General features: G+C 43.0%; 1 protein-coding gene across 1 annotated transcript; it reads left to right on the top strand.

Moving 5' to 3' along the window:
- Positions 1-3,484: 3,484 nt before the first annotated feature.
- Positions 3,485-27,326, top strand: GOT2 (glutamic-oxaloacetic transaminase 2). Its single transcript, XM_040498190.1, has 10 exons — positions 3,485-3,684; positions 15,290-15,446; positions 17,091-17,219; positions 18,211-18,270; positions 19,305-19,466; positions 19,683-19,787; positions 20,877-21,027; positions 21,467-21,632; positions 25,357-25,507; positions 26,101-27,326. Exons 1-10 carry the CDS (start codon positions 3,596-3,598, stop codon positions 26,221-26,223), a joined length of 1,293 nt encoding a protein of 430 aa, XP_040354124.1. The 5' UTR covers positions 3,485-3,595; the 3' UTR covers positions 26,224-27,326.
- Positions 27,327-27,361: the final 35 nt, after the last annotated feature.

Genomic DNA, 27,361 nt, shown 5'->3' with positions numbered 1-27,361 from the left:
CTTTCCTATAGCCTGGGCCTGGAGCCCTGAGAGGATTCCTGGAAAGGCCACCAAGGGGCTGACTCAGGGCTGGGAGCAGATCAAGGATCCTCTGAAATACCTGCAAGTGGTGCTGAAATAAGTACAAAGGAATCTATCCTTCATCTGTGCTTTTGATTCTAGTCTCAAACCCTAGCTGGCCGTGTGACCTTACGCAATACTTCCCTCTTCTGGCTTCAGATTTTCCATATATATAGTAGGAAGTCTGGAGTTGGAGACACAAGCTTCCTGTGATACCTATAAAGGGCTGGCAAGGTACGGTCTAGATCTGTGCTACTCAAAATGTGGTCCACTGGCCAGCAGCATGGCCCTCAGCAGGGAGCTTAGAAAAGCAGAATCTCAGGTTCCTCCCAACACCTGCTGAATCAGAATCTGCATTTTAACCAAACCTCTGGGCAGTGCTGATGCACACTACAGTGTGAGAAGTACTGTCCTAAATGAGCTCTGAAAGCCCTTTCAGTTTCTAGAGTTCTATAAGTTTCTATAGTCTATTGGAGTAGAGAACGTGGGGCTTTTGGTTGAGAGGAGTTATTGATTTGCCAGCAAAGCTTTTTGTCAATCTCTGGTGACCAGATAGCTCTCTGATTTCTACAACTGGAACCGAGTCCTCTCTCCTGGGCCCTCCGCTGGCTCCCTCTCCTCCATCTGATCTTTGCCACGTTCTGCCTCCTATTAGCTCCTTTAAATGATGGCTAGTGTGGACCCTTTGCACTTTATCTTTCTTTGCCCCTTCCTTTCGACTCCTGGCTGGAATGGAGACATGTGGCTACTACCTGGGATCACTGGTTGAGAGCCACACTTAGGGAGGGCAGAGTCACAAGCTGAAGTACCTCGGTCCCTGAGGACTTTGTGGGGCAGAAATGCCATGCCAGCCCTGGACTACCTATATCCAGATTTTCAAGTCATAGAAGTAAATTTCATCTTGTCTAAGCCAGTTATTTGGGGTCACTATGACTTGCAGACAACCCCAGTTTTAGCTGATATACTGGCAATTATTTCAGACCCCTTTTCCACCTCTCCCTGCATCTAATCACCAAACCCTTTTTATATACCTCCTTGATATATCCCAGATCTGTAATCTTTTCTCAACCACTGCCACTTGCACTGAACTCAGACAATCAGAATTTCTTCCCTGGGTTACCGTGTCAACCTTCTTTCTACCTAGTCGCCCTACTTTGTAAGGTCTGTCCCTTCCCATCTGTCTTTCCTACCAGTAACTCAAATCAGCTGTTGTATGAGAAACTTGAATATATGTATATTTTACAGAGACCAGTATAACAAAGATACACACCCAAAATGATGACCATTGTTAATATTACCTGTAGTTTTTTATGAGACAAATATGACAAAGTTGTGTCATTCCCTCCACAAGGGCCTGATCCTGTACTGAACTGTATCCTTGGAGTATTTTTTCAAACTTTACATACATTTACAAATGAATATATGAAATGATTTTGTGAATGTTAAAATTTTATCTAAGTGGTGCCATACTAACCTATAGTTCTGCAACTTGCTTTTTTTTTTTTTTAATTTTTTTTTTCAACGTTTATTTATTTTTGGGACAGAGAGAGACAGAGCATGAATGGGCAAGGGGCAGAGAGAGAGGGAGACACAGAATCGGAAACAGGCTCCAGGCTCCGAGCCATCAGCCCAGAGCCCGACGCGGGGCTCGAACTCACGGACCGCGAGATCGTGACCTGGCTGAAGTCGGACGCTTAACCGACTGCGCCACCCAGGCGCCCCGCTTTTTAATATTTTTACGGTTTATCAATTTTGATACCTATAAATTGAGTTCGTTCATGTCAGTAGCTCTACAGCGCTCCATCATGTGAGTATAACAGCACATCTATTTACCTATTAATGAGCAACTAGATTATTTCCTGCATTTTTCTTTCATAAACAATGCTTCACTAACATCCTTATATATATACGAGGCCTCTGGGGTCTATAGCTGGAAGTATAATTGCTAGGTCTTAACAATAGTGATGGTTATGGGATGAAATGCATCCCCTCAAAATATATGTTCCAATCCCAGGTACCTGTGAATGTGACTTATTTGCAAGTTGGGTCTTTGCAGATGTAATCACCTTAAGATGAAACCACTAAGGTGGGCCCTGATCCAATATGATCCGTGTCCTACAAGAAGAGAACCAGAGATACACACAGGGAGAGAACACCATGTGAAGACAGAGGCAGAGATCGAGTGATAGGTCTACAAGTCAAGGAACTGCTTGCTGGCAGCTGCCAGAAGCTGGGAGTGGCAGAGAACAGATTCCTGTCTCGGGGACTCCCTGCTGACACCTCGATTTGGGGTCTCTAGCCTCCAGAACTGTAAAACAATACATTTCTGTTGTTTTAAACCATACAGTTCGTGGTAATTTGTTAGAGCAGCTGTAAGAAGCGAATGTAGTGGTGGAATCAAAAGACTTGGCCTGTGGGAACATAAATTGAGGTCAGAGAGTGAGCAGATGAGTCTGAGACAGTTGGGGCTAGACTGGGAAGGGCCTACAATATGACCCTAGATAGGTATTTGGACTTATTCATTCAGGCAATGGATGCCACAGAGGATAAATTACATCAGCAAGGGACACAGCTGGGGTTAGAGAAGTGTCAAAGAAACAGCCATTCTTTAGCCATTTCTGCAGGGGGTTGTTTGTTTGTTTGTTTGTTTGCTTTTAAAGAAGGTTCCACACCTAATGTGGGGCTTGAACCCACCACCCTGAGATCAAATGTGGCAAGTTCCACCACTGAGCCAGCCAGGCGTCCAGAAATGGCCATTCTTTAGAGTGGACTTGTTAGAATCATTCAACTTCTGGGATCTCCGATTTATTCACTTTTTCCTTTAAAAGTGATTAATTCCCTTCCACACACAACTGCAGGATTTGACAAACACAAGTTTGTCATTAACAACCACAGGTTATCTCGTGCTTACTAAACCAAGCCCTGTTTTTAGACATAAGCGGCTAATCTCACTTAATCCTCACAAATACCCCACGAGACAGGCCTGTTATCTTCTACAAACAGAGATTTAAACACACACACACACACACACACACACACACACACACACACACACACACACACACTCGGGAAGAAGGTGAAGTGATATGTACTTAGCGAAATTCTCAGTTGGATGTATGGCTGTAGGCAAACTACTTCAACTACATCAGCCTAAATTTTCTCATGTTTCAAACTGGCATAAAAGCAACTACCTCTACTGTCCGGTCCACGGTGATTAAACGAAAAAGGTTTTCAAGCCCTTTGAACCTTAATATACGGTGTCGTCACCATTCTCCGGAACCACGTGGCCGGAGTTGGCTTGGAGGGGCGTGGTGCGCCGGGGCCGCCCCGCCCACCCACCGCTCAGCCTTGGCCTCGCCGCTGCGCTCCGGCCGCCAGGGTGCGCTGTAACGCGGCTCAGACCGGCGGGCGGCCGCTCTAGCCGCCCCCGGGAAGTCGCTGTCCTTACCTTCAGAAGCAGCCCGCGCCTCGGTGTGTGCGCCCGCTGGCCCTCCGCTCCGTCCTGCAGCTACCCACTGCCTTCTCGCCGCCCACCATGGCCCTGCTGCACACCGGCCGCGTCCTGTCCGGGGTCGCCGCCGCTTTCCACCCGGGCCTCGCTGCCGCGGCTTCTGCCAGAGCCAGGTAAGCAGGACAGACGGAGACGGAGCTGGGGACAACAGGCCTGCCCAGCCGGGCTGCGGGCGCCCCCGGACATATCCCCCCGCCCCCCAAACGCAAGCACCACACACATGCTTTCTCGGACACCCCTTCGGCCTCGCTGGGCGCTGAAAATTGAGCGCCGGCGCCTCAAAGTAACCCTCGGGGTCCTACATCCCTCCCTTCTTTTGCCCCCAGGACTGCAGGAGAACGTGTCAGCGCGTTCCCCGGGGTGAGGCAGTGTGGCCTTCCACGGCACCCGGACTTCCATTCAAGGGTGGGGGGTCACGAGACGCGGATTCGGCGCGTTGGGGGTGGGGTGGCGAGGGGAGAGCCAGCGGGGCTGAGGTGCCGGGCCCGGACGGCCTGGCGCCCATTGGCTGCGCCGCCGAGGCTGCCTCGCACCGATTGGCTGAGGCGCGGAGGGGCGCGGGTGCCCTTGGTGGGCTGCCCTGGGGCACGGCGGGGCTCACCTATCGCGGCCGCCCTCTGGCTTTAGCAGGGTTGCAGGGCCGCGGCGTACTGCCGGTCGTGGGCCTGGGAGTAGGAAGTACTCGAGAGGAAGGTACCCCGCGGAGGCCCTGGCTTTTCAGCCCAGCTTTCTTTTCTGCATCCCCTGACCTTGGCGCGCGGCATCCTCCCAGCCGCGTTACCGCCTATGTCGCCGGTGACCCCTTTGCTTGGAAAAGAACAGAGGTGTAGTTCACCTCCGTTTTGTTTGCCCTTAGGGGGTCTGATTGTAGAGAAGTCACCGTTCTCCCTCTCCACCTCGCTCTGCTCTCATTCAGTAAATACTTCGTCAGCTATCAGCCAGGTACTAGACCCTATGCTAACGATGGAGGCTGCGGTGAACATGCCTGACGGGGAAACAGGTGCCACTCAAAAAATTATAAATATGTCATTAAGCCCTGCGTGCTAAGTATTGCCATTAAAAAGCACGGAGTTTAAAGCGAATCAGTAATTCCTTCCTAGTGGAGACCTGAGCCAGGCGATTGATTCACTCAAGAAGGCGATTTGGGACAGGATCCTTAAGTACCATCTAATGAATCTAGTCTCCAGCCCACCTCCAGCTATATATTGACTACAAGGAGCAAAGCCTTGGCCTCTTTTATGTGCCTTGGCCTTTCCTTTGATTGTATGCGCGTTGTCTTCAAGTCAGCAGAAGTGTGTCCTTACGGAGCCTCGCACTCTTGGCAGTACAATTTTGTCTGGGCTTTCACTGCTCCTTCTCTCCCAGATTTGGCTCCTCCTTGGCCCTATGTCAAGGTGTGCTCTTTAAGCCATGCTACCTAGTGAGCCAAAATTAGGGAGTGGTTATCATTCATGCAGCCAGTTTGGAAAGGGGTGCCTAAACGATGGGCAAGAGAAAGTCTTTCAACATTGTAGTAACCTTAAAATAATTATTGCTTTATAAATTTGGCTGCGTGTCCTAAAGCTTACTTAAAGTGCTTGGTGAAAATCCCTATGGGTGTGACCTTTTAGTCATTCTTTGAGTTTGAGTGGCTGACTCATTTTTCTTTTCAGTCTTCTCACAATTAGAATGTACATTCCACGGGGACAGAGACCTTACCTACTTTGTTCCCTGATATAAAGCCTTAAAATAGTTGAGTGCCTGTAGTTGAGGAGGTGCAGTTCAGGTGTAAGCAATGATACTTAATTGGGTAATAGAGCCTGTAATGATCTGTTCTTAATTCTGATTATTTAATTTTTTGTGAAATAACTGAAGGAGTATCACGAGACCCTTTGGAAAGGCAGTGTGTGGTAGTTGTATAATAACCAGTAGCTAGAAGATCAAAATTGTACTATCTTTCCCATTTTTAACTCTGTGATCTTGAGCAAATTAATTAACTTCTCTTCTTATTTTAAAATAAGAATGTGGGGGCGCCTAGGTGGCTTAGTTGGTTAAGTGACCAACTCTTGATTGTGATCTCACAGTTGTGAGATCGAGCACCACAATTCAAAATAAAATAAGAATGTGAAGGAAAACATTTTTTTAACTATTCTTAAACTATATATTTTAAACTATTTTAGTTTTTTTAATATTTATTTTTGAAGGAGAGAGAGACAGATTGTGAGTGGGGGAGGGGCAGAGAGAGAGGGAGACACAGAATCCAAAGCAGGCACCAGGCTCTGAGCTGTCAGCACAGAGCCTGATGTGGGGCTTGAACTCCCAGACCGCGAGATCATGACCTGAGGTGAAGTCGGAAACTCAACCGACTGAGCCACCCAGGTGCCCCTAAGCTATTTTAATTTTAAATTTTTTTTTTTTAGCGTTTATTTCTTTTTGAGACAGAGAGCGTGATCGGGGGAGGGTCAGAGAGAGGGAGACACAGAATCTGAAACAGGCTCTAGGCTCTGAGCTGTCAGCATAGAGCCCGACGCGGGGCTCGAACTCACGGACCACGAGATCATGACCTGAGCCGAAGTCAGCCGCTTAACCGACTGAGCCACCCAGGCGCCCCTAAGCTATTTTAATTTTTTTTTTTTTAATTTTTTTTTCAACGTTTTTATTTATTTTTTGGGACAGAGAGAGACAGAGCATGAACGGGGGAGGGGCAGAGAGAGAGGGAGACACAGAATCGGAAACAGGCTCCAGGCTCTGAGCCATCAGCCCAGAGCCTGACGCGGGGCTCGAACTCACGGACCGCGAGATCGTGGCCTGGCTGAAGTCGGACGCTTAACCGACTGCGCCACCCAGGCGCCCCTAAGCTGTTTTAATTTTAAAGCGCCAGGTAGGTTCCCAGGAAAATTACAAGACATTTGAATTAGAAAAGCTTATCTGAATAGTTTGTACCTAACATCTTTTGGTTTGTTAGCCAACATTGCTCAATGGCTGAGGTTTTGCACTTGTCCAAAGTACATTTGTAGGAATCACTTTGTAGGCCACAGGTTATCAGCGTCAGTTTTGTCCCTAGCACTCTTGTTTTCAGCTAGTACTGTCCCTTGAAAACATCATGGTTCTTACATTGTGGGTATAGAGTCTTTACAGTTTTAAGGAAGGGAATGATGAAGGCATAGAGGTTCTGAACATGATTACTAATGTAGAACTAATCAAATTGGGTATCCATGCTCCTATATTTAGATTAAGATTCAATATGGTGTAGTTGCTTTTAGAATTCTTAAAAGATACACTCCAGAGGCGTCTGGGTGCCTCATATATACTGTTATGTGCTCAGAAAAAGAAAGATTCCACTCTTGATCAGATCCCTGCCGGAAGACTTGAGGCTTTGGTTTCTCAGAGAATCTCTGTACTCAATAAACTTTGTAAAGAACTTGATGAGTAAGTGCTTTTCACATCATTTAATAAGAATGGCACCTTCTGTCCTTGTGGCTTGGGGCAGCAGTCCTGTCATTGTTGATTAAAGGCCTTAGAGACCAAGACATTTGTTTTGAAATGACAGTTGCTTCCTGCAGGTTTTCTATAATAGGTCTTTGACGGTCAAAGTATTCCTTTCACTCACCAGTTAATGGCAGGGATATATACAGGCCGGTGACTGCAAGCTTTCAGGGTCTAAACTGGGTAAGAAATAAAGGAAGCTTTCTTCAGGCCCAGGTCAGAAGTTGTTTCAAGGTATCTGTTTGTTACTATTGCTTAGGTACGGGAACAACTAAGCAGCCTACAACAATGAAAAAGAACAGAGGGGTTTTGAGTCCTGGCAGTAAAGCTAATGAGGGCGATGGATGGTAATGATAATGTCTCTCAAAACTGTAGGAAAACTAGTAGTAATTGAAAAGCAAGAGGCACCTGGGTAACTCAGTCAATTAAGCATCTGACTCCTGGTTTTGGCTCAGGTCGTGACCGCATGGTTTGAGAGTTCAAGCCATGCATCAGGCTCCAAGGTGGCATGGAGCCTGCTTGGGATTCTCTGTCTCCTAGCTCTGCCCCTCGGGCATGTTCTCTGTCTCTCAAATAAATAAACATTTTAAACAACTGAAAAGCAAGAAAGACCTGTATTTGGTCATAAAATTATGACCATTTCCTTCTTGAATTGTCTACATACTTGCCTTGCCAGGCTCCATACTGGCACAGTAGAATAGAAGCATAGAAGGAATAATTTAGTAGCAATGATACCAGTGAACAGCAAGCACTCATCCTATTCCAGGCTCTGAGTGTTTTATATTTAATAACTCCTTTCATCCTTATAACAACTCTGTAAGGTGGGTACTGCTATGTGCTCATGTATAAGGAAGGTTGAGATGTAATTGGCTTGCCTGTGCGCACACAGGCTTGTAGGCAGCTGAGCTGTTATTTGAATCCGTGCAGTTTGCTGAGTACTGACATTATCCGAGGCAAGCTAATAAAAGTCTGGGAAATCCAAAAATGGAATAACCTACCCTTTGATAACAGAATTAACTATATGTCACAATTACAGCTATTAATACAGAGGCAGTTTCAACTTGTCAGGAGAGCATAAATTTAACTCTGTAATGCTGTGCTGAGCCATCCAGTGTGCCTCGTGGAGGAGTGAAATGAACGAGTGCTGACTGGCCACTGACTAGTTCAAGAGAATCATTTTCAGAAAAGAAATTCTGAATAATTCACTGAGCTTGTCAGCGTGGTGACCGTAGAGAACTTTCACTGTGCTGTGCTGAAACATTTAGTTGAGATTGGATAAGTGATTACTAAAGGAACTTGAGGTATTTCACCTGGGTAATTTGGAACCTTGCTTCCCTAGCTTTCACCTTTCCCTGCAGCACTCCCCCTGCCACCCCTCTGCCCCCAGCTCTTTTTCACCCTTAGCCTTTCTTATGCCTCTGCTGGGAACGCCTTTTTCCTCCTCTCATCGGTAACACTTAGCTCATGTGTCACCTCTTCCTGCAAGCCTTCTAAGCCTATACTATCTCCCCCTTTCCCAGGTTATTAGGTCCTCTCCTCAGTCTCTTAAAACGAATATTCTGTGCTCTGAGCCTGTCTTTATCGCTGAAGGTCATCCTCCGACCCCAGCCTGCTTACAGGTCACCTCTGGGCTAATGTGGTAGATAGTCAGGGGTTGTTTTACTCTCACTGATATTCCCAGCTCTTAGCACATAGCACATCCTCAATGATTGATTTAGACAATCATAAAGACTTTTCTGTAATCTGAATCTGTAAAGAGCTTTTTGCTAATTTATCCTGAAGAAAAGGGGTAATCTTTTTTTCAGAACAGTAATTTACCATGAGGTAAAACCTCAGTTTTGATACATTAATGCATCCTGCTGCTGAGAGTGTGTGTTAGAAACATAGATGGTGCTTCTTGGGTGCACTCTTAGAAATCTCACAGTAGTGGGGCACTGGGTGGCTCAGTTGGTTGAGCGTCCAACTTCAGCTCAGGTCATGATTTCATGGTTTGTGAGTTCAAGCCCCACGTCAACTCGCTACTGTCAGCCTGCGTGGGATCCTCTGCCCCTCCCCCACTTACACTGTCTCAAAAATAAATAAAATAGTTTTTAAAAAATCTCTCAGTAGCTAAAAAATAAAAATAAAAAAATCTCTCAGTAGGTTTAGATGAAAGATAGCCTGGAAGTTTTATGTTTTCTATGTTTAGGATTCAGTTTGAGAAGGCCAGATCAAAAAAATTGTTAAGTGATATTTGGTCACTTGATTAAAATAGGATTTTGAGTATCTGAGAATTAATCATTGTTTACCTATTTAATTAAAATGAGAAAATATTGAATTAAACATACAACATGATTGTAAAGAACCTTAGTTCCTTCATATATGAGGAACTGTGTTTTGTTTTTGGACATAAGAATCAACATAAAGCATAAAGAAGTATTCTGGTAAAACACAGAATCTCCACTGTATAGGCATATAACACAAAAGGTAAAAAATAACCTTTTATATTATAAAGTCGTTAATCACTGAACCAAGGAAGAATAAGCAGACTTTTAAAAAATGTTAACACATTTCTTAGCTTCTTTTCAGACTTAGTTTTTATGAATCAAGACAAAATTCACTTTGCAAGTTTTGTCGTTATATGCTCTTTCACATTTGGAACAAGCTGATACTCTAGTATAAGAGATTCTTAGTTTTAATTTCTGATACAGTAAATATTGGTAGCTATTTCAGACCCCCAACAAGTTTTAAGAGGAAAAACAGATCCAAAGACCAAAATGTGTGAAGATCACAGCTTTAGAACAACATGACTTTTTTTTTCTTTGAAAGACTAAAACATACACAAAGTTGTACTTCTCTTGTCACAGTTGATCTGAGTATAGTCTCAACCACTCATTAAAAATAACTTTTAGGAGCACCTGGGTGGCTCAGTCAGTTGAGCGTCCGACTTTAGCTCAGGTCAAGATCGCACGGTCCATGAGTTCGAGCCCCACATTGGGCTCTGTGCTGACAACTCAGAGCCTGGAGCCTGCTTCGGATTCTGTGTCTCCCTCTCTCTGCCCCTCCCCCACTCATGCTGTGTGTGTCTCTGTCTCTCTCTGTCAAAAATAAATAAACATTAATTTTTTTTTTTTTAATAACTTTTAGAGACACCTGGGTAACTCATTCGGTTAAGCGCCTGACTTTGGCTCAGGTGATGATTTTGCAGTCCATGAGTTCGAGCCCCATGTCAGACTCTGTGCTGACAGCTCAGAGCCTGGAGCCTGCTTTGGATTCTGTGTACCCCCCTCTCTCTGCCCCTCCCCCACTCATGCTCTGTCTCACTCTGTCTCTCAAAAATAAATGTTTAAGAAAAAAAAATTTTTTTTTAATAACTTATAGCCAGGATGCCTGGGTGGTTGGATCAGTTAAGCCTCCAACTCTTGATTTCCATTCAGGTCATGATCTCACAGTGGTGAGATCGAGCCCCATGTCTGGCTCAATGCAGAGCCTGCTTCAGATTCTCTATCCCTCTCTCTCCCCCACTCTTTCTCTCAAAATAAGTAAACTTTACAAAAATAACTTTTAGCCAAAGTAACTTCCATTTCACAGACAAAACTGAGGGGGTGGGCATTGATGCCAGTCCTGCGCAAGCATTTTAGCACATAGCTAAAGAAGCACATAGTTCAGCTTCTGTAGCCACACACATATCCCTTTTATACTTTCTTTTATATATTTTTTCTCTTTTTTTAATGTTTGTTTATTTTTAAGAGAGAGAGACAGAGCATGAGTGAGGAACGGGCAGAGAGAGGGGGAGACATAGAATCTGAAGCACACTCCAGTCTCTGAGTTGTCAGCACAGAGCCAGACATGGGGCTGGCACTCAAGAACTGAGATCATGACCTGAGCTGAAGTAGAATGCTTAACCAACTGAGCCACCCAGGCACCCCTACGCTGTCTTGAAATGGCAACAACATGCTTACTAAAATGACCCAAAGCTATAGCCTTCTAGCCTATGTAAAAATAAGAAGTAAAAATATATGAAATTTAAATTATGTTTAGTAATAAATGTGTCTATATCCTCTCTTAAGAAATTGTCTAAGAATCCAGTGATTAACCCTTTAACTCATAATTAAATTAGTCCACGATTTTAAGTTACTTAAAGGTCTTGGGAATTGTCTTCAAGCTAACACATTACAAAATACATTATTTTTCTTCTAAATACCCATAACTCCGGTCTAATGAGAAAAATATCAAATCCAATAGAGGGGTACCCTGCAATATGCCTGACCAGTACTCCCCAAAATTGTCAAGGTGATAAAAAAAGCAAGGAATATCTGAAACTGTCATCACCAAGAGAAGCCTCAGGAGACATGACAAGTAAATGTAATATGGTATCCTGGGTGGAACTTTATAACAGAAATAGGACATTAGGTAAAAACTAAAGAAACCTAACTAAATTGTGGGCTTAATGTGTCGGTTCATTAATTGTAACAAAAGTACTCTACAAATATAAAATGTTAGTAGTAAGAGGAAACTGTTGGGGGTCAAGTTGTGGGAACTCTGTACTAGCTGCTCAATTTTCTGTAAATCTAAAACCATTCTAAGAAATTTAACCTACTAATAAAAGTTAATAAAAAGATACATAAATTTTTATTTTTCTAGTTTAAGTATAATTAACATACAGCATTATTATATTAGTTTTGGTTATGCAACATAAGGGTACAGCAATTCTATGCATTACTCAGTGTTCATCAATCTAAGTGGGCTCTTAATTAATCCCTTTTACCTGTTTTTACCCATTCCCCACCCACCATTCCCCTGGAAACCATCATCAGTTCTCTATATTTGAGAGTCTGGTTTTTTGTTTGTCTCTTTATTTTGTTTCATAAATTCCACATATGTGTTAAATGATACAATATTTGTCTTTCTGTGACTGGCTTATTTCACTTAGCATTATGCCCTCTAGATCCATCTGTGTTGTTGTAAATGACAAGACTTCATTCTTTTTTATAGCTGAGTCATATTCTGTTGTGTGTGTATACTATATCTTCTCATTCATCTGTGGATGGGCACTTGGGCTGCTTCTATCTTAGCTATTATGATGATGCTGCAATAAACATAGGGGTGCATATATCTTTCGAATTAGTGTTTTTGTTTTCTTTGGGTAAATACTTCATAGTGGAATTACTGGAGCATATGGCAGTTCTATTTGTTGTTGTTTTTTTTTTAATTTTTTTTTAACGTTTATTTATTTTTGAGACAGAGAGAGACAGAGCATGAACAGGGGAGGGTGAGAGAGAGAGGGAGACACAGAATCTGAAACAGGCTCCAGGCTCTGAGCTGTCAGCACAGAGCCCGATGCGGGGGCTTGAACTCACGAACCGCGAGATCATGACCTGAGCCAAAGTCGGACACTTAACCGACTGAGCCACCCAGGCGCCCCTATGTGTTTGTTTTTTTAACTTTTGTTGTTGTTTTCTTTTTTAAGTACTCTCAATACCCAACATGGGGATCAAACTCACGACCCTCAGATCAAGAGTCACATACTCTACCCACTCTACCCACTGAGCCAGCCATGTGTCTATTTATCTCCATAGTCTTTTCCACGGTGGCTGCACCAGTTTGCATTCCCACCAACAGTGCATGAAGGTTCCTTTTCCTCCACATCCTAGCTGACAGTTATTTCTTGTGTCTTTGATTTTAGCCATTCTGACAGGTATGAGGTGAAAATATGTCAGAATAATTAGTTGAACACATTCAGATTTTTCATAACTGTAAACATTATATTAGGAATGCTTTGTGTATAGTACGAGTAAACCAATGTAAGTTTCGGAAAAACAAAGCCACATAGAATAAAATGTATGCTTGTGTCTAAATAAAAGACCTAGCTTTTTTTTTTTTTTTTCCTAAGCCTCACACCCCGCATGGAGCCCCATAAGGGGCTTTAAATCACAACCCTGAGATAAAGACTTCAGCTGAGATCAAGAGTCAGACACTTAACTGAGTAAGCCACTCAAGCATTCTAGAAGACATAGCTACTTTTATTATATCAGTTAAACTAGTCTCAAAGGTTTATCTCATTTATGTGAACTTGAATTTTTTAAACACTTCTGAGTTAGTTTCTTTAAGAAAAAACTTTTGTCTAGCACATTTAAAGTAATAGGTTCAGTCCCTATAACACAATCAGAACAGAGTGCCTTTGAGATTTTTATAATCCAATTTATCAGTACCCTCCAGAGCTGGAAAACATTTCACATTCAGACACTCAGAGACAAAACAAAAAAGCCTTTCTGAATTACAGACACATAGAGATCTTATAGCTCTTTAGGTCTAAAACTTCAGCTCTTTAGGTCTAAAACAGGCAGAGAATAAACACAAATAAAAACCTCACAATTCTGATTAAAAAAAAAGAAACAAACAAAATCACATAAACAATAAACCATATTATGTGTCATCTCTCACCCAACAGAGAATAGATCTTTGCTGTCCATTTACAGAAATTACTGAATGGTCAGATCATAAAACCAGATTCACAGTCATTGCTGCCAATGAGGACTAGCTTATTGGCCATACGTGGAACAGAAACAAAACCCCAAATCAGTAGGGGGTGGAGAACAAGCCAGAGAAACAAGCCTCAGAAATGTAAAGCTCTGTTGCCTCGGAGTGCCAGGGTGGCTTAGTAGATTGAGTGTCAGACTCCTAATTTCAGCTCAGGTCATGATCTGGAGTTAATGGGATCAAGCCCTGCATCGGGCTCTGTGCTGTGTGGAGCCTGCTTCTGATTCTCTCTCCCTCTCTCTCTCTCTCTCTCTGCCCCTACTCTGCTCATTCACATTCTCTCTAAACAAATAAACTTTTAAAAGAAAAGCTTTAAAGTTCTATTGCCAAAAAAAAGGTTCTGTTGCCTCTTGAGATTACTTCAGGTCACTGAGGACAGATGTATACTTCCCTGGCAATACAGTCCACCTGGCCCTGGTGGATGACCTCCTCCCCCCCGCCTCGCCACCACCACCCCAAGACTATTAAGGGATAATTTTTAACATTTAACATTTTAACATTTATTTATTTTTGAGACAGAGAGACAGAGCATGAACGGGGGAGGGTCAGAGAGAGAGAGGGAGACACAGAATCTGAAACAGGCTCCAGGCTCTGAGCTGTCAGCACAGAGCCCGATGCGGGGCCTGAACTCACGAACCGTGAGATCATGACCTGAGCTGAAGTCCGACGTTTAACCGACTGAGCCACCCAGGCGCCCCAAGGGATAATTTTTTTTACGAGATAATTTTTTAAGGTAAAATCGTGACTCATATAAATTAAGAGTAATGAACATTGTCCAGCATTTTTTAACTTTGTAAGTAGTGAAGGAATCAGTAGGATGTTACAAGCAGTTCTTGTTGATTTTTAATTCCTAAATACCTCAAAATTCTGTCTTCCTCTCAAGCCCTACTGCCCCATCCTCATTCAGGCCCTCCTCTAACTCTCTGGCCATGTAATGAGCCAGTGCGGTGAGTGATCCTTCTACATCTACTCTGACCACTCTGCATTCAGTGCCCCACCTTGCTCGCAGATGGGCTCTAAAAAGGCAAGGCTATCCATGCCACTCCCCTTACCTGATCAACAACTCTAACCCTCCTCACACCCAAAGAAAACAAAACTTTAATGACTCCACATGTTCTCATTATATCCAAGATGAGACACACAGGAACCTGTATTTTTTTTTTTAATGTTTTTATTTATTTTTGAGAGAGAGATCTAGTGAGGGATGGGCAGAGAGAGAGAGAGAGACACAGAATCCAAAGCAGGCTCCAGGCTCTGGGTTCTCAGCACAGAGTCTGATGCGGGGCTCGAACTCAAAAATTGTGAGATCACAACCTGAGCTGAAGTCGGACACTTAACCGACTGAGCCAGCCAGGTACCCCAGGAACCTGTATTTTTAACAAGTTCTCCAAAAGATACCCCTTAATAATTTTGAGAACAAGATAAAACCCAAGCCCCTTTGAGGGGACAGTATCACATAATACTCTTGCCCTTGTTTGCTTCTTTTGTGTCATCTTTTACCACTCCGTTTCTCATTGCCCTCTTTGCCGGGGAATTGAGGACAGGTGTGGGCTACTTTAAAAGCCTACACATGCACCCTGTCCTCCCCATCCACCTTCTCCTCCTTGCATTTGTGTTAAAATCTTTGGTCTTCTGCATTCTTCTGCAAAGAAATGGATTTTCAGCAGATCTGAGATGTCTCTGGCCATGGAAATCTAGCTACTATGACTGATTTCATTTTATTTCCCATTTCAGCTCCTGGTGGACCCATGTGGAGATGGGGCCCCCAGATCCCATCCTGGGAGTCACAGAAGCCTTTAAGAGAGACACCAACAGCAAAAAGATGAATCTGGGAGTTGGTGCCTACCGGGACGATAATGGAAAGCCTTACGTGCTTCCTAGTGTCCGGAAGGTGAGTTTGCCATTCATCTCCTGCCTTCTCAGGGTGGGTAAACTGGAGAGAGCTCCTAGAGAGTGGCAGAAAGAGCACCACACTGGGAGTCGGGAGACCTGGGTTCTAGTTCTGGCACTAACTGCTTGAATCACTCAGGTTGTCTGCTGTGGTCTCCTTGGCTGTAAAAGAGACAGATTGGAACTGTGTGGTCTTTTTCAAGATTGAACTTACGTGATTTTCTACTGAAGCAGGCATCGTCTCGTATTTAATCCTGAGGGTGCACATAAGGACGAAGAATTAAACATTGCCTTTTGGTGATAAGAATAGCCCTTTGTGGATGAGGGTTACTGTGGTTATTTTCCATTTCCTCTCATGTTGATTGCCTTAATAAAGCTCTCACACAGGCATGCTCTGTCCTTTCTTCCTACTGCACTGTAGAATAATTTGTTTTATTTTTGTTGTATTTTTATTAGTAGTTTTTCTATTGGTTATCATTATAACTTTAAATAATCCTCTTAGAACAGTTTTTTTGAAAGAAAGTATGAGTGTCCTTTCCCTCTGCACCTCCTCTATTGATATATGAATGCTTCTTTGTCACTTCTCAAAGTGGGGTGGTGATGCATCATTCCCCCATACAGGCACAGTGAGTGAACATTTCAAAAGAATACTTCCAGGTGAGGGTAAAGAACTCTCTAACCATCTGAGCTGCGCACTATACAGCAGGCTGGCCCAGCCCTCATGAGCCACTGAAATAGTAGAACATGGCCTGAATGAACCACTGGAAGAAGAAATTTCTTCCAAAAGTGTGGGAGTGTGCGTTAGGTGTCCTCTCTGTGACTCTCTGAGTACAAAAAAAGGGCTCAATTGTGAGGAGAAGACCCATTGAGAACTGCTGGCTGCTGGGTCTCAGGTCATGCAGAAATTGCTCTGGTCTCAGCAAGTCAGTTTAAAGTACTCAGCAAGTATTAGCTATTTTGCAGGCTGGAACACCACCACAAGCTTTTGTACATACTTCAAGTTGTTCCCCCATTCATCTGAGATTCAGGAAGGTTACTAATTTGCTGAGACTCACACAGCTAAAGGGACAGCCACGCCTCCATCTCCAAAGCATGAAGATATGTGGCTGTTACTGTTAACGCTTTGAAGTTCTGAGACTGGCGTGTACCTTGAAATACTACTTTTTTATGTATTTACTTTGATTTTATCATCTCATATCTACTTATAAGTGTTTTAAGTGTTGCTCGTAAACCTTGTTCTTGTGCATTCCAAGAATGCCATTTTATATTAAATATTGACCAAGAGAACACTGTACCCATTCATATAAAAACCTAAACCATATAAAAAATATATATATGATTTTAAAAATTAGAAATATTTCTGTTCTGCGATATAAAATATTAAGTATTCTACTTTTTTTATAGTTTGTATTTATTTATTTTTGTGTTTTCAAGATTTTCTTTAGATTCCAGTTAACATGCAATGTAATATTAGTTTCAGATGTAGTACTTAACCCTTTTCCTTGGACAGTACTTCCAAAATAAAAACAAGGCTTCACTCCCTTTATATTGAATATATATGTTTAAGTTATAAAACATTAAATATTAATCACAGTAATTCCAGGTAAGGAGAAGAAACTAAGCAGGTGCATTTTCTCTTGTCTAGGCAGAGGCCCAGATTGCTGCAAAAAATTTGGACAAAGAATACCTGCCCATTGCAGGACTTGCTGAATTTTGTAAGGCATCTGCAGAGCTAGCCTTGGGTGAGAACAATGAAGTGTTGAAAAGTAGCCGGGTAAGCAGAGCAGACTCTGGCATCCTACAGTCTGTGTTTAAATTTAACAGTTTAAACAAATGTGAACTAATTTAAACAAATAGAGATACATCACTTTGTATGATGGTTGTTTGCAGTAACCACACTATTGCTAATATCTCTCCTTTAGAAAGTAAGTTGGCACTTGTTAAATAAACGATTTCATATCACGCCAATCCCAAAAATGCAGCAGTAGTCCTGAAAATGGAATAGTAATTTGATTGAAGATTTGACACTGCTCTGTGTATGCCTATGTTTATCTTGTACTGAATATGCTTTAGGAACTTAAAAAATGAAAGGACAAACTACAGGACGCCTGGGTGGCTCAGTCGGTTAAGTAAGTGTCTGACTTCATCTCAGGTTATGATCTCACGGTTCGTGAGTTTGAGCCCCGCATCAGGCTCTGTGCTGACAGTGCAGAGCATGCTTGGGATTCTCTCTCTCCTTCTCCCCCTGCCCCTCCTCACTCAAAATAAATAAACTTTTAAAAAATAATAAAATGTAGCAATATTATTATAATGTATTGGTTTGCTTTTCAAGGAGCTTTGATGTTCAGAGACACATTGAATTTTGTATAATTCTAGAATATTTTAATGTAGTGACCACGGTATATGTATAAATTAGCCCTTATTCATGGGGAGCGAGTTTGGGTCCTGAAAGTTTCTCATCTACCATATGATACTAATAACAAGCCCTAAGGAATTAGCTTCTCCATCAGCAAACGTGTTGGAAACTGAAGAGGTGGCTTTTGAGAACTCCAAGGAGAATCAATTTGTCTCTTAGTAAATGGGGAAATGAAACAATTAGTGCTGTTTTCTCGTTTGCAAATACCCATTTGGAACATTGTCTTCAACTTCTGAAAAATGAAGGGCAATGACTACAGAGTACTGCCTCTGTGGGCTTGGCCTCGGTTCTGTATCTGTGGGCCTCTAGCAAGTGTTGGACCTCCCTGACTATGGTGTCTCTCCTTCAGTATGTCACCGTGCAGACCATTTCTGGAACCGGGGCCTTGAGGATTGGAGCCAGTTTTCTGGTGAGTCTGGAAACTCCTTCAGGAAAAAGCTGTAAGACAGTCTGTAAGCTGAGGGGCGCCTGGGTGGCGCAGTCGGTTAAGCGTCCGACTTCAGCCAGGTCACGATCTCGCGGTCCGCGAGTTTGAGCCCCGCGTCGGGCTCTGAGCTGATGGCTCAGAGCCTGGAGCCTGTTTCCGATTCTGTGTCTCCCTCTCTCTCTGCCCCTCCCCCGTTCATGCTCTGTCTCTCTCTGTCCCAAAAATAAATAAACGTTTAAAAAAAAAAAATTAAAAAAAAAAAAAAAAAAGACAGTCTGTAAGCTGAGGAAGAGGGTGTTTTCCTATTGCATGTGTGTTTGCTGACTTCTTTCCACATAATTGGAAGATTTCCTATTCTCTGATAAATGGAGTCACGGGTAAGGAATGTGAAAGTACTTTAACTAATTTGGATTTAAGTTTAAAAAAAAAAGTACTTAAAAACTACAAGGAAGATATAATAATAATAATAAGGCACCTGGGTGGCTCAGTCAGTTAAGCATTTGACTCTTGGTTTTGCCTCTGGTCATGCTTTCACGGTTAGTGGGTTTGAGTCCTGCATCAGGCTCTCTGCTGATAGTGTGTAGCCTGCTTGGGATTCTCTTGCCCTTCGTCTCTCTCTGCCCCTTCCCCATGAACATGTTCTCTCTCTCTCTCTCTCAAATAATTAAACTTTAGAAATTATAATAACAATAAATATAATTTATTGAGCACATATGTTACTAGCAGCTTTTGTTTTAACTCAGTTAATCTTTATGAAGGAGGTTCATTTAATGCTATTTTACAAATGAAGAAAGTGAGGCCCAGAGAGGTCCCTAACTACACAGCCAATTTCCTTGTCAGAGCCTGGATTCCAACCCAGGCAGTCTTGGTGCTGAGTCATACCGTCTCTCAGTCATTACTGTCTCTCAGTCATTGAGATAAACTGAAGAGAAAAATAGAGAAAAATGTCTTCCTCCATAAACTATGTCACTTTATTTTTCCTTCATTTTTCCATTCCCTTTCATCCCATTTTTTAGCAAAGATTTTTTAAGTTCAGCCGAGATGTTTATCTGCCCAAACCATCCTGGGGAAATCACACACCCATCTTCAGGGATGCTGGCATGCAGCTACACGGTTATCGATACTATGACCCCAAGACATGTGGCTTTGACTTCACAGGCGCTATAGAGGACATTTCGGTAAGTGTGGCTTTCAGGGCAAGAGGGGTGAAGGAACAAGCTTCCTCGAGATTTGATGCCTCACATCTCAGTCTCAATATCTGACTTAAAATACTGGGGATGAGCTAATTCTTAGAACTCATATTATCTTCGTTGATCAAAAATAGTGACCCTACAGCATTTCAGGTAAATTATCTTGTTGAGGGCTGCAAAATCATCTGTTGGTTGTCTTTTTAGAAAATGCCACAGCAAAGTGTTCTTCTCCTGCATGCCTGTGCCCACAATCCCACGGGAGTGGACCCTCGCCCTGAGCAGTGGAAGGAAATAGCAACAGTGGTAAAGGTAAGGAGACTGAACTGACTGGTGACAGTTCTGTGTTCAGTAACTAACCTTAGATGTTTGCCTTGGCAAAGTCTTAACAATGAGAATTAATTACCCTTGAGCCCACATTGTTAAGTTGTCAGGAAAGAACTTCTCATTTGCATAATTAGCAGTTCTTAATTGATGATACGTGAGCAGCTTGCAAATAATTTTTGTTCCTCAGCCTAGATGTGGGTAATTCTGATAAATCTTGTCATTGACTAGCCTGTACAGTGGGTACCCACTGGTCCCGGGATGTCTGTCGTTTGCCCTGGTCCTTGTTACTTGTTCATCTTTTATACACTGTCTCATGTCCCCTCCTATCCTTGCCTGTTTGCTCAGCATTGCCATTACCATTCACAGCATCAGCTGTCAGAGAAGGCCCTCGTCAAAATTTTAATGGAGGAGGGGCACATTGGTGGCTCAGTGGGTAGACTGTGTAACTCATGATCTCAGAGTGTAGAGCTTGAGCCCCACATTGGGGATAGAGTTTACTTAAAAAAAAAAAATCCAAGGGAGGAAAATATTCCTCTTGCCTTATGTCCGCGTTTTCACTTCTTTTGGTTTCCCTTTCTTTACATTCTGTCAAACCTAAGGTGTAAATAAAATGAGATGGGGGGGGGGGCAGAGAAAGAACATTCAGAGAGCACTTTGAAGATGAGATGGTTCTCATGAGGCCTTCCCATGATTTCTGGGTATAAGGTGAGGCTGCCAGAGTTACATTAGCCCCAGAAAAGGCTGATGCTGGTCCTGTGTCGACTGGACCACAGTAATTACCCAGACTCCTGTGGGCCTGAAAAGAGCTTCCTGTTGGATCAAGCAGCTTTCTGGGAAGACTGAAATTAAGAGTCTCTTTTCTTAATGTCTTTTTGAGGGACCATATCCACCAAAGTAAAAACATATATAATGATACCTTAACTCAAGGAAAATTAAACATCTCCAAATTGCCAGTTGGAGAGAAAACTGTGTTGACTCTATGTGAGGCAGACGTTGTCCCAATAAGCACAGGCAGCCATGTGGGTTGTCTTGAGAAGGACTCCCTAAAGCTTTGCTCTTCTCTTTCCTTCCCAGAAAAACAACCTCTTTGCATTCTTTGACATGGCCTACCAAGGCTTTGCCAGCGGCGATGGTAACAAGGATGCCTGGGCTGTACGTCACTTCATCGAACAGGGCATTAATGTTTGTCTCTGCCAATCCTATGCCAAGAACATGGGCTTGTACGGTAAGCGGAAGGCCCCAGTCTGTGATGTCTGTCCCAGTGAGATTGGAGAAGCGCTGGAAAAGGACACCACAGAGTGTCTGTGCCTGTCCATGCGTGTGTGTTACCCAGAGAGGAAAGACCGGTAACATGGATCTAACATGATCTTAGTCACATCATCTTTTGTGTCTCTTAATTCCTCCAGCAGAGAAAACTATTGTTTCTCTAAACAAGAAGTAACCGTTCCATGAGCCAAGAAGTTGGATATAATAAGAAACCTTTGAGTTCTCAGACTTTCTTTCTGTTATCTCTAAAGTCACCATACTGGGTGTTGAAAGGTTTTTATTTATAACATATTTTTGTGGCGTTGCTGATGGAAGCATAACATGTAGCAAATTGAATCATTTGCTTCAGCATTTTACATTGGAAAACTAGAAGACAGGATCCCTTTTTGTCTTCTCAGGTGAGCGTGTGGGAGCCTTCACTGTGGTCTGCAAAGATGCTGATGAAGCCAAAAGGGTGGAGTCACAGTTGAAGATCTTGATCCGTCCCATGTATTCCAACCCTCCAATCAACGGGGCCCGGATTGCCTCGACCATCCTAACCAGCCCTGACCTTCGAAAACAATGGTAAGAGCACACTGCCACTCCCCAGCCATCTGTCTGCCCCACCACTGATCTTTCAAAGCTCCTTTATAATCAGCAACTAGTGACATACAAATATCACGCAGCCTCCATATATGGAAGAGGCAGAAGGGAGAGAGGAGTGGGCATTTTTTTTTAGCACTTCCAAATAAATACATTGGAGACAAATGATTGAGAAATGGCAGGGTTTTTTTATTCTATTATCTCCATGCTAAGTAAAACCTGCCTTCTCCTCAAATTGAGTTCAAATTGAAGTACCTTACATAGGAAAACTTTTTTAAGAACACTATATTTTTGGTTCTTAATCCTAGTAACTACCACCGAACCAGTATTTCTGCTTGAGTTTTTATTTTTCCTACCATCTGAATCTCTTGGCCCCTGTGCTCTTAGTGTTACTCGATCTCTTTAACCACAGTCCACATAAGACAGATATTTGTATCATGACTCTGAACACATTACCTGTAAACATATATATAACTGACATGGTTGTCCAAACTTAATATTAGGCTTCATGTGTTATATTTAAATTTTTTTTAATGTTTGTTTATTTTTACGAGGGAGAGAGAGCATGAGCAAGAGAGGGTCAGAGATGGGGGCACCTTGGTGGCTCAGTCGGTTGGGCATCCAACTTCGGCTCAGGTCATGATCTTGCAGTTTGTGGGGTCAAGCCCTGCATCAGGCTCTGTGCTGACAGCTCGGAGCCTAGCGCCTGCTTTGGATTCTGTGTCTCCCTCTCTCTCCTTTTGTCTTTCTCTCTCTCTCTCTCTCTCAAAAATAAACATTAAAAAAATCAAAAAAAGAAAAAAAGGGTGAGAGAGAGAGACACAGAACCCAAAGCAGGCCCCAGGCTCTGAGTTGTCAGCACAGAGCCTGGTGCGGGGCTCAAACCCACAAACTGAGATCATGACCCGAGCCAAAGTTGAACACCAAACCAACTGAGTCACCCAGGTGCCCCTACATGTGTTATATTTTAATATTTTCTTTTTTTTTTTTTTATTTAAATGTTTCCTGAATGCCAGTTGCATCCATCTACCTTGAATTTATGACCTACTCATGAGTCAAGACACACAATTTAGAAAAACTTTATCACCTACTAATGGGTCCTGACACAATGTAGAAAACCTTGCTCTAGATGAGAGGTTGGCAAACTTCTATGGATCAAATCTCGTTTGTTCCCTGTTCTTGTAAAGTTTTATTGGAACACAGCCGCACCCATTTTTGATGAATTACGTGTGGCTGCTTTTATGCCATAAAGCAGAATTTAGTAGTTGTGACAGAGAGCAAATGGCCCACAAAACCTAACAAATTTATAATTTAGCCCTTCATAAAAAGTTTTCCATGTTAACTCTACTGGAACTTTAAAAAAATAAAATTTAAAAAGTAAAAAATAAAAAGTTTGCTAACCTCCTGCTCTATATAATTCAAAGTTAATTAACCAGGGGGCATCTGGGTGGCTCAGTCAATTAAGTGTCCCAACTCACGATTTCGGCCCAGGTCATGATCTCACAGTTTGTGGGTACAAGCCCCACTTTGGGCTCTGTGCTGAAAGTGTGGACCCTGCTTGGAATTGTCTCTCTCCCTCTGCCCCTTCCCTGCTCGTGTTTTCTCCCCCCACCCCACCAAATAAATAAACAAACTTAAAAAAAAAAAAAAAAAGCCAAGATGCCCATGAACGATGTGATTTGTTATAACAAGAGTTTGTCCTGTGTAGCCAGTTAATTGGGGGAATAGATTCCTGAGTAGCTTCCTGAAGAGAAAAGCTAAATCTGTTGTCTGCTGTCTGCAAGGAACTTTATCTGCAACCCCCCAACTTTTCACATGACAGCTACCTTAAATTAATCCTGTGAAACATTAAAGTAAGTCTGGTTCAGGGTAGTTCTTTCAGTTCAGTAGTCCATGGAGGGCTTACCAAAATATTAACTACTTTTTAAATTCTACTTTTTTCCATTATAACATTAACGTGTAAGTACATTTCAGAAAGTTTAGAAGAGGGAAAAAATTAACTGTAAATATAGTCACTGTAACCCAGCTTTTTTCTTCACTATTTTTCATCATTGTAACATACTATATATTTTACTCCTATATATGCGTGTTGTAGGATTAGTTTCGATTTGTCTCTTAGAATTATACTATGCTTTTTTTTTTTAATGTGTGCACATCAGTACACATCGAAAGTCTGTAGTGTACAAAGATGACAAAGGTAGTATGCTGGATGAGTAAGACATTTCTACCTGTAGAGTTTATAATCCAGTGAGAAAGGTACGTGTATGGCATTGATAAAAGAGACAAGGAATAAAGGCGGATGAAAGGAGCAGCCATCGATTCTAGGGGGAAATGAGGGAGGACCTAATGAAGACAGCAGCATGTGGGCTGTGCCTTGAAGAGAAAAGGCGGCTTTTTTTCCCCCAAAGGAGATGAAGAGTAAATGAAAACCGGACAGATGTGCATGAAGAAAGGCACACATTACACGATGTGCATCAAAAGTCCCAAGTGGTTTTTTGTGGCAAAGACACTGAGTGGGAGGAGGATGGAGAAGGCAGCAAAGCTGGGAAGGTGGGAGCAGATAGATCATGGAGCACCTTCACTGGTATCTTGAGAAGTCAGAAGTTCATTCTGTGGGTAGCAGGGAGCACGGAAGGGCTTCACCAAAGTTGCCCTGGATCTGGCCGTGGTCACACTCCCTGCCTCTAGCACCCCAGCCTCAAAGTAAATGGAGCTGGAGAGATGGAACCATAGGAAATGTAAACCCAGTGCCATCCCTAGAAGGGCCAGGGCTCCAGCTCCAGCCAGTAATCACTCTGCTAGTGCCGAGTTGCCAACTTGCCATCTTTTCCAGGGGAGGACAAATCCATGTTTTTAGGAGCAAGTGCCCAATTGTAAATGTTTAACGAGTCACAAATGACTAGGACTCTCATTTGACTTGTAATTGGCGATTGTGATCTGTTCTGTGTATGGCCTCATCATAGGTGGTTAAAGAATGTGAACACATAAGAACGGGGGGTAAACTATAAATGTTTCCACAGTCGTCTAGTTGCTGAGAACAGATAAGAATTTCCTCTAGAGCCATAGGAATAGAATGGGAAGAGGAGATTCTGAGGAAAGCAGTGATTATGTACAGAACCGAGTGAGCCATGCGGATCAGGACTCCTTTCAGCCACCCAGATAGAATTACATCTCTTCCTGGGGCCTTCAACACAGCACTGTTCTATGGGTTCTTACCTTCGCTTGCCTCGTTCCATAGTTGGTTGTTCCCAGGTTTGTTCCCAGTGTCAAGTTGTAAGATTTACAGGCAAGGACTATGTCTCAAGCCTCCCTTTCTCCCTACCACCTAGCACATGGCTTGGCACATTGTAGCCTCCCAGTGCACTGTCTTAACTGCAAATGCAGGAGTGTTTCTTCCATCCATGTTAAAAATAAAGTCATAGTTTACTATTTAAAACACAACTTTTGCCCCCACATAAAGTATGGAGAACCTTAGCCTTCCTAGGTTTGAGTCATTCTTTCATTTTTTTTAGTAACTCAATTATGTTAATCATTTTAGCTGCCTAATCAAAATAGTGTTCTAATAGAAAACAGAAGGCTATAACTAGCATATAACTCAAGATAGTACAGAGAATTGAGGCACACTAGGGGAATACTCATGTCAGCTGTGGCTTGTCTGTCAGTGCTTGTCCGGAATTGAGCTGCATCTTGGTGGGTTTTTGCACAGGTTGCAGGAAGTAAAAGGCATGGCTGACCGCATCATTAGCATGAGGACTCAGCTGGTCTCCAACCTCAAGAAGGAGGGCTCCTCCCACAACTGGCAGCACATCACTGACCAGATTGGCATGTTTTGTTTCACAGGACTGAAGCCTGAACAGGTGAGTGGACTCCAGGTTCTCCTCAGCTGACCAACTTGATGAGTCTTTGCAAAATGATGGAATTCCTCATAGATCACTTAGCTGTTCAGATTACTGTTAAAACAGTCGTTTGAAGCCCTTTTAGGTAAAGGAAGAGTGTGGCATTCATTTTGTTTTGTTCTTAGTCATTTACCTGTCTGTGTCCCCCATGAGGTTGCACACTGCTGAGGAGCAGAGCACGTTTTGATCATTTTTGTGACCACTGCTGCTTCTCTGAAGAGTTTCCCAAACCAAAAGGAGCCTGAATATTGATAGGAGACATAGCTGTTCCATAGCTGGATTCTGGATCTATCTTTCCTACAAATGCTGAAATGAGATTTTTTTTTTTTTTTTTTTTTTTTTGCCTGTCCACACCTCGGTATTCTTCATCCTACTTTAAGATAGCATTTTGTCCTTCTCTCCCTCTGCACTAGCCTACCAAATTCTGGGAATAGGGTTTAAATGAGAAAATAGAGTTTTCTGTTATTTTCCTGTTTTAACCCTTGGCCACCGTGCCACACCTGGCTGGGCAAATCCCCCTGCCTGGGAGTGCTCCTGTACTCTTTTCTCTGCAGGTAGAGAGGCTGACCAAGGAATTCTCCATCTACATGACAAAGGATGGCCGCATCTCTGTGGCAGGAGTCACCTCAGGCAACGTGGGCTACCTTGCCCACGCCATTCACCAGGTCACCAAGTAATTTCCCTGCTGAGAAAGAGCAAACAGCCTTCCTGTCTACAGCCTCTGCTGTTGTGAGATTCACACAGAGGAAAGAGGAGGGCGGGTGGCGGTGAGCAGGTCATTTCTTTTCAGCGACAGTACTTAACACTCAACCATTGTGTTTCTCGGAGAAGAACATGTAGTGAAATAGGGCAGAGGCATCTGTGGCTGGTGTCTGAAACTTTGTGGCTCAAAACCAAACTCCTGCTCATGCTTTAACTCCAGCTGTTCCAAGAGTTTACATGTACAAGAAAGCCCAAAAAAACCTGTCGATCATGCCATTGCAATGTTTCTGAAGCTTTAACTGGAGCACCATATGGTGTTGGGGCACCTCTGCAGATCCAGCACGAGAGTAGCACCTACAAGAGGTGTTGTGGGAAGACCTCATTCTAACATTAGCAGTCAGTCCCGTGTCCTCCCGTGATTGAGCAAGCTTATCAACAGACCTTGTTCCAGAAATCATGTTTCATGAAAACCAGCAAGTCTGCTGCCATTGCAGCGAGGAAAATAAAAGATACTGTTTCCTGTCTTATTTAAGGGGGGGGGGGGGGGGAGGCCCTTCTTTTTAATACTGTCAGGCATTTTAATGTTCCCCTCTTCCTTATCATTGCTGTTCTTTTCCTTACGCACAGAGATCTATAACTAGCCTAGATTTTCACCCTCTTCTCTTGCTCAATTGATCATCAACCCCATCCTATAGGATTTACTTATTTGAAGAATGAAGAACATATTTTACCGTTCATCCCACACCCTCACCTTTCTCATCAGAGAATAGCAGAGAGTAAGTCACTGCACTTGATTTTCGTGTCCTCTTCAATGATGGTCTCCTGTCGAGGTGTCGCCTCTGCCCAGTTGGACCCCTCATTTCATCCAGTGCGGTCGTGCAGTCTCTCATCTCACATCATGAGCAGGCCATGCAGGGCAGACCAGGAAAGAGGATATCTGGGCTTTGGTTTTAACCTTTGTGTGCTGCCAGCTAGGCTCAGGCTTCACCCTCTGGAAAGAAAACCGCCACCTGCTCCGATCACGTAGACTTCTTGCAGCCTGGTTTCTCTGTTTAAAATAAAGATACTGTAGACCCCACCACTGTCTACTATGTTATGTTTTTCTTTAATGGG

The sequence above is a fragment of the Herpailurus yagouaroundi genome, unplaced genomic scaffold (genome assembly GCF_014898765.1).
Source record: "Herpailurus yagouaroundi ecotype Mexico unplaced genomic scaffold, PumYag 190, whole genome shotgun sequence".
Classification (NCBI taxonomy): domain Eukaryota; kingdom Metazoa; phylum Chordata; class Mammalia; order Carnivora; family Felidae; genus Herpailurus; species Herpailurus yagouaroundi.
This window is presented reverse-complemented; position numbering and strand designations above follow the sequence as displayed.